This window comes from Sinohyriopsis cumingii, chromosome 13 (genome assembly GCF_028554795.1).
Source record: "Sinohyriopsis cumingii isolate HCF-2022 chromosome 13, ASM2855479v2, whole genome shotgun sequence".
NCBI lineage: Eukaryota > Metazoa > Mollusca > Bivalvia > Unionida > Unionidae > Sinohyriopsis > Sinohyriopsis cumingii.
In genome coordinates this window covers 14852391-14868584 of record NC_142973.1, presented here as the reverse complement: position 1 = coordinate 14868584, position 16194 = coordinate 14852391, and the positions used below count along the sequence as shown (strand labels likewise).

Genomic DNA, 16194 nt, shown 5'->3' with positions numbered 1-16194 from the left:
ATGATAAGCATGGCTGGTTTTGGAAATGGTTTTGTACCTATTATCTGACAATAATTGTTGTAAAAATTGTTTTAAAAAAATGATTCATGACAGTTTGAAGGTCCATCATGGAGAATAAATGTTTTAATTTTGGACTTAATTAAAATTCAGTTGAAACAGGATCCATCAGAACCCCCAGAAGTGCCAGTCAAAAAAGCCAGAATTGAGTCGCCACAAGCTGAAAAAGAAACTCCTCAGACCAAAGAGAAACATGCAGAGAAGGAAAAAGACAAAGAGAAGGAAAAGGAGCAAGACAGTAGAGATAAGGAGAAAAAAAAGGAGAAAGAAGCCAAAGAAAGAGAAAAGAAAGAGGCTGCCAAGAAGGAAGAGCGAGAGAAGGAGAGAGAAAAAGAAAGAGAACTAAAGGAAAGAGCGAATGAAAAGCAACAACAGAAGCAACAGCAGAAAGAGAAAGAGAAGAAGGTGGAGAAGGCAGCAGAGGAGTCCACAGATGAGGAGGATGGGGTAGAAGATGGTGAAAAAGCAGAGGGGGATCTAGACAAAAGTATGGATGCTGATGACTTTGCTGTGGGACTGGGCATAGCTTGTGTTGTCTGCAAGTAAGTGCTGTTATAAATTTGCAATTAGTCACAGGATGAATGTATAATTTCCATTGAAATAGACCAGAATTGATGCTAATTTAGAGCCTACTTTTTTACCTTCAAATGTATTGATTTTGAAAGTACTCCTAGTTGATATAGTAAATGTATCATTGTTTTGGGATTGTATGCTGCCGCAGTGAACATTTCATCCATCCATGTTGTGTCCACCATAAACTCAGCACAAGGGCCATCATGATCTTTATTATTTGTATTACCTCATTCATGATGGGTACATAGTGAACATATTGTCTTATTGTCCCTATTGGAAACTCAAAGCAATATAATTATGTATTCACCCATAGCATCTCATGGAATTTACCTGTTGGCCAAAGTACAGTAGCTACACTAAGTGCAGAATATTCTGTACAGAATGCATTACTTTACTTTACCTGTTGGCCAGAGTACAGTAGCTAGTGCAGAATATTCTGTACAGAATGCATTACTTTACTTTACCTGTTGGCCAGAGTACAGTAGCTAGTGCAGAATATTCTGTACAGAATGCATTACTTTACTTTACCTGTTGGCCAGAGTACAGTAGCTAGTGCAGAATATTCTGTACAGAATGCATTACTTTACTTTACCTGTTGGCCAGAGTACAGTAGCTAGTGCAGAATATTCTGTACAGAATGCATTTAAATATTAAAATGCATTAACGCATTACTAAATGGCAGGAGAAACCAAACCTCGGAGACTATTTAGATACTTCTGAGAAAACAGGTTTAAAGGATAATTATATTTTAATTACCATGGCTGTGTCAGGCTGGTATTATTTCCAGAAGGCATGGTTGTCCACAGGTTAAGTTTGGTTGCTTCAGATTACATTATTTCAAAGAACACTTTTGCATGTTACATGCATTACAAGATGATTTAGACTGGAAGGAATAGTATCAAAAACTCATGTAATATGAAATAATGTGCCTTTTATTAAAGCCATCAGAATTTTAGAAATCTTCTACCGGCTACCCAAGCCTAATGATCAGTGACCCGGTACCCGATCAAAGGAAAATTGCATTAAATGTGTACAAAACTGTTGTGTTTTTTTAAAATTCACAGTACCCTATCAATATCACTACCTAATGTCATCTGGTACAAAGTCCAAGAATTCAACCTCATTGTCTAATAAAGTTATGAAATCCTCCATCATTGTCTAATAAACTGTTGTGATCTGATCATCATTAACATCACCTGACTCCCTGATTCCTTGGTCTCACTGTCAAATGTGGATGCTTATTTATAAACCGAGGTTGAGCTCTCGAAGTAATGCTTTGATAATACAATTTGTGAAATCTTTTCAAGGTTGCAACTGAAGACATGTCAGTTGTGCAGCATGATCAAATAACCACCCTCTGTTACTTGCCACTGTACCACACTTGCAGCTCAATCAAAGAGTTGTTATGTGGCAAAACAAGCCATGGGATAAAGTTTATTTACTGGAAGAGCAAGATCTCTGCTTTGCACTGAAAAAGTACATGTATTTAGAGATCAATCAAACTTGAAAATAAAGTTAGTGCTGCCTTTACAAGCAGTAGCCGAAAACTTGTATATGGTAAATGTGTACCCAATGAGTCATTTTATTGCCCAGGTTATAATCAGTAGGTGGGTACCTGAGTACCCAGATATCCATTGGCATCTTTACTTTTTATTCACTTACTGTTAGTTTATGTAACACAAACTTGACCAGATTGAGAAGCGGTCACAAAATATTATAATCAGTATGAATAAAGAGGTCCAGTACCATCTGTACTCACTTATACGTCACGTCCAACTGCAAACAACATAGATGTTTCTCTGCCATTGCATAATGTGCCAGTTGATCAGGGTCTGTATTGTTTGCTCAACTGATTTCTCCAAACAAATTGGATAGATCAGTTTGTTGTACTGATTGCACCTTACATCACAGACCCAGATCTGATGGCACATTATGTGATGGAAGATCGGGGTCTGTACAGATTACAGTTGAACTTGACTTATAAGTGAGTAAACACAGTATATAACATATTGAATTTATTTAGCCATGCAATATTTTCGAAAAAAAACCAAAAAAATTAACTTGATTGAGGTCCTTTACCAAATAATTTCATGGTAAAACAGTTTGAATAATACAAAGATATTTCTGTGGGAAATTAGCTGCAAGATAAGTAAGGAAATGGCTGTTTTACTGTGTAGTTAACATTGTTCAGGTCACATCAGTTGCTATATAGAATAAATTGAAGAGTTTACATGTATATCATTGAGTACCTGTAACAGTAACAAAACTGTGCTCATGTCATTGAATTTCATTTAAGACACAGTCTTATTCTTTATTTGGACTATGCTTTTCTTCATGAAAATTAAAGCTATAATAATAAGAAACATTATTGACTACATATTGTGACTTACACTAATGTATGGCTGAACTTCAACCAAATTAGAGAACTCATAACTATTAAAAAAAGCAAACAGGCTTGTTAGTTTAAGATCCATTTTATCCCACTCATATTCCTGGTACAGTGTAAATTCCACATGGAAATCTATTTTATCAGTCAATTAAATATGTCTCAACTAATGCATCTCTTTCATTTTACATTACATTAAATAATGTCATGTCCATATAAACCAGCTTATCAGTAGACAGTACTTGTTTATACTTGTTGTTCACATGACTGAGAATAGAATTGGCCTTGGGCTCAGCAATTATGGAGGAATTTGAGCAAAATTTCTGACAGTATACAGCCGTACCCAAAAACTGCATCAGTTGCTTTTTACTGATAGGGAATTCAGAGAAAGATTTAACCTTTGCTTCTACAGGCTTAATTGTCAGATTTTCCTCACTCAAGCAAATAAAGAGTTTCTGGATATATTCCAGGTGATCTTTCCAGGAATCACTGTAAATGATGATGTCATTGTATGCATCAGAGCCATCTATACCAGATGTTATCATATTCATTAAGCGCTGGAATATAGAGGGAGAATTTTTATGCCAAATGACATCACTTAGCATTAGTAGAGTCCGTTTGGTGATGCTAAGGCCAAAATTATTTTGCTCTATCTGTAACTGGAATCTGCCAGAATCCTTTCAACAGGTCAAAATTTGGTGACATATTTTGCATTTCCAATTCTCACAATACAGTCAGTTCTCAGTATTGGAAATGAGTGTGTTTTGGTGACTCTGTTCATTTTTCTATAGTCTGTGTACATACGGAAAGAATTATCTGATTTTGGCAGAAGAATATATGATGAACTACAGTTACTCTTGCTTGGTTCAATAAAGTCATTCTCTAACAAATATTCATCTTCTTTCTTCAAACATTCCAGTTTGAGAGGATTCATCCTGCAAGGGTTTAGACCCTACAATTTCAACATCCTGGTAGATTTTGTTTGATAGAGTTGGAACATTGGCATCTTTACTTTTTATTCACTTACTGGAAACAAGTGCTCATATTCACATATTAGCGGCTTTAACTGATTCTTTTCTTGTAGCTGTAGATGTGAAAGTTTATTGTATGTGATTAATTAAATCACTTTGTGGGACAGGATTTATTGAATGATTTTACAGAGCTATCTTGATCAACATATTCTGAATATATTGAAATGGCAGAGTTGTTTCTGTTTCTGCCTCCCAGGAGTATTGATGATATAAGTCACTTACTTTCTTTTTATCTTTTTAACTGTATAGGGACCATAATATCTAGCCTGTAATGGACTTTGAGGTATGGGCGATTGAGCCAGAACTTTATCACCAGGTTGAAAATTTCTTTTCATTGTAGTTTTATCTTTTATTAATTTCATTTGCGATTGGGTAGACTAATCAAGTAAATTGATCTCTGATTCTTCTGTTAAAAAAGAAGTTTTTCATTCAGCAACTTAAATGGTACATGAACAGTGTCTGAAAACAAGTTCAAAAGTACTAAATCCAAGTGATTCTTGAACTGACCCCATAACAGCAAACCTTCATCCCAGTCTCTTCTGATATCAGAGCAATGTGACCTTATCATATTCTTTAAAGTATGATGAAATCTTTCCAATACCCCCTGACTTTCTGGGTGATATGTAGAGGACATGAACTGTTGAATGCCTAATTCAAGGCTCAATTCTATGTCCATTACTATTCATTTTATTTATTAATGACCTACCACTTTTACTAAGAGACTCAATATCATCTACAGACCTCTATGCAGCATTGTCAGACATCCAAAACACAAAGCATGAACTTGAAATTTCTTTACAGATTGCCCTAAACAAACTGGAAAACTGGTGCACATGCAATGGCATGGTGGTAAATACTGGTAAAACTAAAATATTACTTATCTCAACACGGCAAAGAAGGACAAATCTTGATAGTGATGAACTATGTCTGACATGGAAGGATAAAAATTTTCAAATGGTCTGTCATGATAGACTACTTGGTGTTCTGGTAGATAATAACCTATCATGGACTGAACATATCAAACATATCAGTAAAAAAAGTCAATTCAAGTTTATAGCTTCTCAGTAGGATAAGACATTTTCTCCCTGAAAGGCACAGAAAACTATTTTATGACAGTTATATACAACCCTATTTAGACTACTGTAATACAGTATGGGGTAATTCAAATGATAAAAACATAGCAAAGCTGGCACATCTTCAAAAAAGAGCATTTGGGCTAATATCAATCCAGAAAGAAAGCAAGGAAAATTTAGCTGGTAGGTTAAAAATATTACCTATTAAAGACTGAATCTGTTTGAGAAAAGCCAAATTAATGTACAGGATGTCTCATAATAGTGCTCTGAATATTTACAATCACTATTCCAGTATAGGCTACCTGGTAATCAGGGATCGTCCTGGGCTTCGCCAATGTCGCAAATTGCGATTTTTTTTCCTTATTGGCGACAAAAATATCCCACCTGGCGATTTTTTTGGCGACATACTTTTTGGTTATTTAATTTGTACATACAATCATGGATTTGGACTGAATAAATTTAAAGCCAGAACGAAAGGAAGCCACAAACTTGACTAAGCAATGCATTGGAATCAATCTGTTACACAAACGATCCTTTGTTCTTATTGACAACCCTATCTTTACAGTGCATTGTTACGTCATAATCTGCTTATGCTGACATCTGGGCTGAGTACTACTGTATGCTGCGATACAGTCAATCATGCTACCGCACTATACCTACAACTGACCGACTTCTGAAGACGCGAATAGAACAGATACAATTAATTGTATGGCTAATCCTTCTGTTTTTTTTGTTTTTTTTTATACATATACCAATACAGTAGTTTTGCTGAACCTTCATAGAAAACTGATAACCTTTGAAGTACCGACTACTGTGTATAAATACAAAGCAAATGGAAAAAATCTCAAATCACAATTACATCTGTCGCCAGTGCAGCATTTTACTCATTGATCTTTTCCTTTTGCCATCAGTCCCGTGTTACGGCTACAGAGACTTAAACTCCGCAACAAGAAATAGCAAAAAAAAAAAAAAAAAAAAAACCAGTTTTGCATAATTAATAATAATTATTTATTTCTCAAAATACAGGAGTGAAAGAATCCCTAAATTGGGTGTGAATTTACGCTTATATATACGGTCCAATATTGCCAGGAGTTGACTCGTGTAAGTTTCATTCGTGGGAATGGAGATCCTATTTTTCTTGTCGAGAAAATTTATACAGCATTCAGTGATTATTCTTGGGATTTAGGAAGCAATTCCCTACAAGCTTTGTGAAGCTAGCCATAAAAGGGGGGGGGGGGGCTGCTGAGAGACTACTGGTGTCACCTGCCAGCACTGAGGACTGTGAACGTGGATTCAGTAAGATGAACCTCATAAAAAGTGACATCAGAAATAAGCTCTGCATCTCATCTCTCGAGAATTTAATGAGAATCAGCATGTACAGATGTGAAAAATTAGACTTTGAAACTGCATTCAACAAGTGGGCAGCCCTAAAATGGCGACGGATCTTCATGTAACACTTTGTAACATTTTGTTAATGCTTGTTGTAATTAAAGTAGTAACTAATCCATCTTTTGTAATTTTCATTGCCTGTTACATTAATAGACTAAATTAACACTTGGAAAAATGTACACTACTTTTTTTGGCGACACTTTTTGAAAATTGGCGACAAAATATTGAGGTTGGCGATTTTTTTGGCGACAGCTTTTTAAAAGCCAGGACCATCCCTGGTAATACTCCCAACCTGCGATCCATGTCTACCAAACAGTATAAAATTCCCAAACCAGATAAGGAGTTATTTGAAAAAAGTTTCCAATACTCTGGAACTCTGCTCTGGAATAGTGTTCCAGTTGAGATTAGAAATGCCCACTCTATTTCCTTCTTCCAAACCCAATATATCCAGTGGCTTCAGAGATGCAGCTAAAATAAATAAATTCCTTTGTATGAGGGCCTCAGGGTAGATTAGTTCTTATTAAATTGTGTTACCCTCTTTAAATAAGGTCATTATTATTATACGACCTTTACATGAACTTAGAACCTTGATGGACTTAGGAAGGTGAAAAGTGTAAAAAACTTTATTATGCCTTTGCCTTGCGAAACCTTGTTGATGCACAAGTTATGGTCAGCAAATATTGGTTGCCTGATTTTGTCTTAGGAGAAGGACCTAGCCAATCTACCATTATTCTTTTAATAGGTTCATGAAATGTAGGAATTGGTTCTAAATGAGCTTTAGATACCTTTTCGTTGTCCTATCATGTGATGAGTGTGACAAGATCTACAGTATTTAGCAACTTCACTCTTTATTTTTGAAGAATGAAAATTATGTAAGATTTTGTGGTAGGTTTTATTGATTCCTAAATGGCCAGCCAAGGTGTTTCATGTGTTAAATTTAGAATGTCCTATCTATTTGACTTAGGTACCACAATTTGATTGCGCATACCCACTCGTCATCACCGGGTACCTCTGGTGGTCTCCATTTTCTCATCAGGACCCCATTTAAAAACAAAATAACAAGTTGATACCTCATTGGAGTCAGCTTACTAACAGCCCACTGAATCAAACAGGATGTCTCAGATCTAGTTCCTGTTCGATGATGAGTGATTGTCGTTTGTCACCCTGATTAGAAATGCAAGAATGATTAGTACAGAAAAGACATGTTGATTGTATGGTAAATGCCTGAACGTATTAAATACATGTACACTGTACAAAAAAGACATGTTGATTGTATCGTAAATGCCTGAAGGTATTAAATACATTTACACTGTACAAAAAAGACATGTTGATTGTATGGTAAATTCCTGAAGGTGTTAAATACATGTATACTGTACAAAAAAGACATTTTGATTGTATGGTAAATGCTTTAAGGTATTAAATACGAGTGTATATATACAGTACAGAAAGCCAGGTAAATTTACTGATAAGGGCCTGTTAGAACTGGACAATTTTTGCAAGGTTTTATGATATTTGTAATATTTTCAGTTTCAAACAACAGTTAATCAACATACTTGTTAGCACATGAATGTGTTCCAAGATAAATAAATAACTTTTTGTACATCTTTTAAGAAAGGGTGGGTGGGTGAAAGTTTCTATCTGCTTTTCATGGAGGGGTAATGTGTATTGGTACAGTTGATTTCTAAAAGCACATCCATAATGGTTCTATTTGTATAAAATATTGGAAGAAATATTTCACTTATGGTCAGCTTAGTCTGATTTCTGAAGCCTGTTACCACTCTAGTGGCCTAGTGGTTAGAGCATTTGCCTCGGATGCAGGAGGTCGTGGGTTTGATCCCTGCTCAAGTCATACCAAAGACTTATAAAAATGGTACTAACAGATGCCTTGCTTGGCGCACAGCATTAAGAGGTTAGTGTTAGGACTGGTCAGCGTGGTGTCAGGATAATATGACTGGGTGGGGCATTATGCTACATGTCTGCGGCATGATGCCCCAGTGTTAGACATCACTATAAACTGCCGCACTGCAGACATCATAGCGATATGGCTGAAAAATTGTTAAGGCTACATTAAAAATCCAAATCACACACACACTCTGAAGCCTGTCCATTTTGGGTCAAAGATGAAGCTCACTATGATTGTACAAAGAAAAATAATTTCCACACAATATCTGGAGTTCTGCATCATCTGTAGCTAGCAAACTTTGGGTATGATTTGCATATGGGGTAAGGATGAAATATTGTTGTATCAAAATAGTCAATGGTCAGGTTCATTGACTGAAGAATAAAATACTTTCTGCAGAATAATATTATTTTAGCATCAAAGACCTAGACCAGACTTTCAGAATTGCTTGCACTTGAAGAAAGGAAGAATCTTATCATTTGGGGGTCTAAATGACAAGATGACTGTGTGAATGAAATAAGAAAAATGGTTTTTGCATAATAACTTTTGATCTAGACTATGTACCATGACCAAAGTTTGTGGAAGGCTTGCACTTAAGGTATGGGAGAAGGTTGCACTTTTGGTAAGACCATATTGGTTTATGCATGTTTATTTTTTTAATTGTCTGCATAGCGTACTGTTAAACACATGGCGGGTGTATACTGTTCTGTTGATGATACTCTTGTTACTGTATGTACTATTCCAATATGCTCTCTCATGTCGTAAAAGATGGAGGCTCATTTCACTGCTCAGCATGCCAGACTTGTTTGAATCCCACTTAATGTTCCCTTGGCAAGACACTTTACTTGAGGTGCCTGGGCACTAAATAGTCAACTTGTTTTGCTGTACCATAAAACACCAAACCAAAACTGTTTGAAAACAGTGCAAAAATAATTTCAGTGAAAGGACTGATTAGTGGTTTTGTAACATAAATATTTGTGTTGACATTGGGTTACCAATGGTACAGTCGATTGTTGTAGATGTGTCTGCATACTTGTACATAAGATATATATGTGAACTTTTTTGTTTAAAATACATTTACTTTATATCTATATTTTAATTAAATCATCATTCATGATGAATAACTACCATAGGATAAAATCATCATTCATGATGAATAACTACCAAAGATAAAATCATTATTCATAATGAATAACTACCATAAGATTAATTCATCATTCATGATGAATAACTACCATAGGATTAATTCATCATTCATGATGAATAACTACCATTGGATTAAATCATCATTCATAATGAATAACTACTATAGGATTAAATCATCATTCATAATGAATAACTACCATAGGATTATATCATCATTCATGATGAATAACTACCATAGGATTAAATCATCATTCATGATGAATAACTACTATAGGATTAAATCATCAATCATGAGGAATAACTACTATAGGATTAAGTCATCAATCATGAAGAATAACTACCATAGGATTAAATCATCATTCATGATGAATAACTACTATAGGATTAAATCATCAATCATGAGGAATAACTACCATAGGATTAAATCTTCATTCATGATGAATAAATACCATAGGATTAAATCATCATTCATGATGAATAACTACCATAAGATTAATTCATCATTCATAATGAATAACTACCATAGGATCAAATCATCATTCATGGTGAATAACTACCATAGGATTAAATATCATTCATGATGAATAACTACCATAGGATTAAATCATCATTCATGATGAATAAATACCATAGGATTAAATCATCATTCATGATGAGTAACTACCATAGGATTAAATCATCAGTCATGACGAATAACTACCATAGGATTAAATTATCATTCATGATGAATAACTACCATAGGATTCAATCATCATTCATGATGAATAACTACCATAGGGTTAAATCATCATTCATGATGAATAACTACCATATGATTAAATTAATAACTATGATAGGATTAAATGAATAACTACCATAGTATCAAATCATCATTCATGACTCAAATGTCAATTATTAATATTTTAGTTCTTGTGATTCTTAAACCAAATTATCCATGTTCAGTCAGACAGTTTGGTAAAGGAGTTTAATTTAAAAAGGGTATTCATATGGTTAGGACTGTCTTGAATGAATAGTACCATATTAAGGTTGGCAAAGGTTAATTATATATCTGACAATAATTTATTTTCCAAACCAGTTACACATGATAGATTTCTTTGTTTTGCAGACAGTTTGATGTGACTTCCACCAACCAACTAGTAGAATGCCAAGAATGTCACAGTCTTTACCATCAGGTAATAAAGTGTCTTAGTCTTATACCATCAGGTAATAAAGAGTGTCACAGTCTTTACTATCAGGTAATAAAGAGTGTCACAGTCTTTACTATCAGGTAATAAAGAGTGTCACAGTCTTTACTATCAGGTAATAAAGAATGTCACAGTCTTTACTATCAGGTAATAAAGAGTGTCACAGTTTTTACTATCAGGTAATAAAGAGTGTCACAGTCTTTACTATCAGGTAATAAAGAGTGTCACCGTCTTATACCATCAGGTAATAAAGTTTCACAGTCTTATACCATCAGGTAATAAAGAATGTCACAGTCTTATACCATCAGGTAATAAAGAGTGTCACAGTCTTATACCATCAGGTAATAAAGAGTGTCACAGTCTTATACCATCAGGTAAGAAAGAGTGTCACAGTCTTATACCATCAGGTAATAATGTGGCACAGTCTTATACCATCAGGTAATAATGTGTCACAGTTTTATACCATCAGGTAATAAAGAATGTCACAGTCTTATACCATCAGGTAATAAAAAGTGTCAGTCTTATACCATCAGGTAATAAAGAGTGTCACAGTCTTATACCATCAGGTAATAAAGAGTGTCACAGTCTTATACCATCAGGTAATAAAGAGTGTCACAGTCTTATACCATCAGGTAATAATGTATCACAGTCTTATACCAACAGGTAATAAAGAGTGTCACAGTCTTATGCCATCAGGTAATAAAGAATGTCACAGTCTTATACCATCAGGTAATAAAGAGTGTCACAGTCTTATACCATCAGGTAATAAAGAGTGTCACAGTCTTATACCATCAGGTAATAAAGAGTGTCACAGTCTTATACCATCAGGTAAGAAAGAGTGTCACAGTCTTATACCATCAGGTAATAATGTGGCACAGTCTTATACCATCAGGTAATAATGTGTCACAGTTTTATACCATCAGGTAATAAAGAATGTCACAGTCTTATACCATCAGGTAATAAAAAGTGTCAGTCTTATACCATCAGGTAATAAAGAGTGTCACAGTCTTATACCATCAGGTAATAAAGAGTGTCACAGTCTTATACCATCAGGTAATAAAGAGTGTCACAGTCTTATACCATCAGGTAATAATGTATCACAGTCTTATACCAACAGGTAATAAAGAGTGTCACAGTCTTATACCAACAGGTAATAAAGAGTGTCACAGTCTTATACCAACAGGTAATAAAGAGTGTCACAGTCTTATGCCATCAGGTAATAAAGAATGTCACAGTCTTATACCAATAGTCTGGTAATGCTTGTTATCACATTAGCCTATTATGCAGCTCATCTTTAGTCCATTTAATTTTTGGTAGACTGGTCATGTCTTTATTCACACCATGTTGAAGTCTGTTCATTAAGGCAAGAGAACCAGTATATGGTGGGCTTAGGTACTTTGAAAGACAATTCAAGCACATTTGTTTACACAGTCACACAAAAAAAATGAAACTGGAATGAGTTTTTCATAGTATGTAGTATGGAAACAATACATAGATGCACCTATTTGACCAATGGCAGCATCATATGTGACAACATTGCTTCATTAGTCATTCTTTTGCTGATCAAATATTACTGTTTAGATGGAATTACATTGTCATAATTTTTTAATTTTGAAATGTATTAAACAGATTTAGAAATTTAATGACTGGGATGAGATCAGGTATAGCTGTACTCAATAAAAACACTGCTATCAGTCATTCTATACATACATGTTATGAACACTTTTAATAAACTTTTGCAGTCCAGATTCAACCAAGTTACAAGTATATATGGCTAAGATAGATAATTACTTGTATTTTGTTGATTTTTTGACACCTGTTATTTAGAGTTGTAATTGGAAGATATAAATTAATTAGGCACATAACATCTAATTTTTCTTAGGTGAAGAATAAATCTCAGTATTTCTTTTTTGATTACCTTCAATATTCACAGGAGAGCAGATGCATTTATGCCATGTTAACTATTCTGTACTTTGACAGTAGTTTGTTTTGGTTTTTTAAGGGACCCCAGGTTGTAGCATTTTGCAAATTGTAGCTAAGCACTTTCGACTAAGAATCTGTTACATTTATATTAATGTATCCAAAAGCAAGAAAGAATTTATTTCTTTTTCAGTTTATTCTGTATTGGATTATAAGGTGACTGTAAAATTGTGCTCACATGTAGTGGATAAGTACTTTATTTATACTGGGCACAGTTATTGGAATTATTAAGAAGCACTGACTGTCAAAACTTGTAGATTATGCAAAGCAAATTTTATTACCATATCAAATTTAAATTAAACTGTTTCTAGGTAGTTCTTACTATTTCTCCAAATTATATTTCTGGTCATTTGAATTATTTTATATCATCATAGAAATTCCAAAATCATATGCACATCAGCCATTTTATTTACATTAAAATGTAATGCCCACCACCATTTTGCTCCTGGAAAGGTAAAGGTTAACAAAGGCTTGTATCTGTCATTATTTTAGCCAAAAAGAAAAACAGGGAACCAGTCTAGCTATCACATACTCATTAGCATTGCATAATCCTAGATTTATTTTCTTGTTGCCATAAACCTTGTGTAACATTGTTGGTGTAGATTCAGTTTTGTTTGTAAGCTTCATACATGCCAACCATTACACTTTTGGCATAATCATTAAGCTTTTTTCACTAAATTATGCCTTGTGTGTAAGCATATATGGATTACGTGATTTTGGTATATCCACCTTCCCCCAAAAAATCATAATTTGTTTTCTTGTTTTTATTAACATCTCATTAATCCCACAGACGGTATTCTAGAAAAGAAGACTTCTATGTAACTGCAGTATAAGAGCACATTTCCTAATAGTATTATGTTCTATTTATAGCAGCTATCCTATTTCCAAGAAGCATGTTGGTTCTACTTTCAAACTTTTTACCTCTGATTCTATTTATAGCAGCTGTATGACTTTGTGAGGAGAGAACAGACTGGTTTTCTAATTTTTAATCTTTACTCACAGTTTCTTTGTTCTAATTCATATTTGGTACAGAACCAGTCTATAGGTATTTGGCCCTAACAGTCTAATTTATTTTAGTCGATGCATGTGTTAGAGCAAAAAATATTTTCTTTCAAATAATTTCACAGATGGATTAGAAAAAGACTAAAAATTAATGAAACAAAAAATAACAGAATCATCCAAAGATGAAGACATGAATGACCTAATACAGCATTCCATTCAAGAGCAACATCATGTCCATTGCAGGCTGTGTGGAAAGAATTTTAATATTTGGCGCTAAACATCTTCAGATGGATTCTAGTTGATGTGTGTGTTAGAGCACAAATATTTTCCCCAATAATTTCACAGATTGATCAAAAAAAGACAAAAAACCGAATCGTCCAAAGATTCAAAGACGAATACTTGAATGGCATGATACAACATTCCATTCTAGGGTAGCATCATGTGCGGAAACAGTTTTAATATTGGTCATGGTAGTAAATTTCATGTGGAGAAGCACTTGAAAACAAAGAAACACATCGAATTAGCTCACCTTACCAACTCCAATACTAAGGTAGCTTCTTATTTAAAGCAAAACTCAAGTGCAGACATGAATGCTATAAATGCAGAGGTGTAATTTACTGAGTTCTTAATAGAACACAGACTACCCCTAGCTTTGGCAGACCATGTTGGTCCCTTGTTCAAACGGATGTTTCCTGATTCCAAAATTGCTGAAAAATATGCTTGTGCAAGAACAAAATCATCTAATATTGTTCAGTGTTTAGCAGAAGGTACTTCACTTAAAATTGCAGCAGCCATGAAAATTGGGCTGTTTAGTATTGCCACAGATGGGAGTAGTGATTATCATGACAAAAAGTTGTACCCAGTATGTGTTAGATACTTCGACAATGAAACGGGCAAAGTCAGGAGTGTCCTTTCATTACCAGAATTAACAGTAGATTCCACTGGAGAAAACATATTTGAATTGCTTGATAATGCTTTGAAGAAACATGACATAAATTGGCAGAACTTTATGGTGTTTGTAGCTGATAACACATCAGTAATGACTGGAATTCATAAAGAAGTTGCATCCTATATTTTGAAAATGTCTCCATCAGTGTACATAACAGGTTGTCCCTGTCAATTGATGCACCTTGCTGCTGGAAAGGCTGCTGATAAATTAGAAGTAGATATTGGTCATTTGCTAATTGATATCTACTGCTATTTGGAGAAAAGTAGTGAAAGGAAACAAGCGCTAAAGTCGTTGCAAGATCAGTTTGACCTTGAAGACTATAAAGTTATATAAAGCATGGGTGTACAAGATAGTTATCCCTTGGCAAATGTATTAGCCGTTTACTAGAGCTTTGGACAGCACTACAAGCTTTCTTTCGAACTGAAAATGAATCTGCACAGAGAAACCGGGGAAAAAAGTTAAGAAGAGTAGCACAAAAGCAGGGTCTGTTATTATAAGTCAGAAGAGGACAAGAGATGAAAGTATAGATAGAAATACTAACAATAAAGAGGATGGGTTATCAAAAAGGAAGAAATTTAAATCCATGGAGTTTTTATTTGAGAAGCATATATCTATCCAGCTTGAGGGCCTCCAGGCTCATACCAAGATTGTGAAATATAAATTTTGTGGAAGAAAACTTTAACCCATTGTTAGTAAATTAAATCGGCCAACTGGATCTGGTTCTTCAGATGATAAATTGAGTACAAATGTAGCTAGTAATAAGCATACTGGATCTTCTCATTCTTCTATGGACAAAACTAACAACGTGGATACTAATATGTCACAGAAAGAAATAGAATCTGTTCACTGTTTGGAAGAATCAAAGTGTGAGATGGTTTTCAAAAAACTTCATAATCCAGTTACAAAGCTGAATTGCTTGTTTATGAAGAGTGCCATTCCATTGTTTGATGCAGCAAATGTTGTCTTACACAAAGAAGAACCATGCATTCATATTATGCACAAGATTCTGTCAAACCAGTTGTCAGATTTGCTAATAAGGTTTATTAAGCCAGAAATCATTTCATCAGCCAAGCTTTTAACTGATATAGACTTTCATGACTGAGCAAACCAGAAAGATAATGAAGATCTTGTTATTGGTGCAGAAGCAAGAGAATTCATAAATACAATTCTGCTCTTGCTGTGAAGGTGTTCTATGATTCCACTCTTGCTGTAAAGGTGTTCTATGATAATGTTAGAGATTATTATGTTACAGCCTATGATTACATGCCCCAGAAATTCCCATACGGAGATGAAGTGCTTTTAAATGCTTCAGTTGCTGATGTAAATGAGAGACAGTCAAAAAGTTTTAAATGTGTTAGATTCTTTGTCAAGAGATATCCCTTTCTATTGCCACCCTTTGTCTACCTTGGATCATCTGGAAAGAGAATTCCTGAAGTATAAAGTTGGCATTCTACCTGACAATATACTTAATGCAAATAGAGTTGATGTGCAGTGGCACCTTTTTTCACAGCTAAATGCCCCAAT

The 16194-nt window shown here is 34.5% G+C and overlaps 1 protein-coding gene across 1 annotated transcript in view; it reads left to right on the top strand.

Annotated features, from left to right (window-relative positions):
- LOC149784973 (integrator complex subunit 12-like) overlaps nt 1-16194 on the top strand; it is a 48417-nt gene that overhangs the window by 19274 nt on the left and 12949 nt on the right. The window contains exons 4-5 of the mRNA XM_089978642.1: nt 151-599; nt 10661-10727. Coding sequence (XP_089834768.1) covers nt 151-599; nt 10661-10727 — 516 coding nt within the window. The remainder of the gene's footprint in view (nt 1-150; nt 600-10660; nt 10728-16194) is intronic.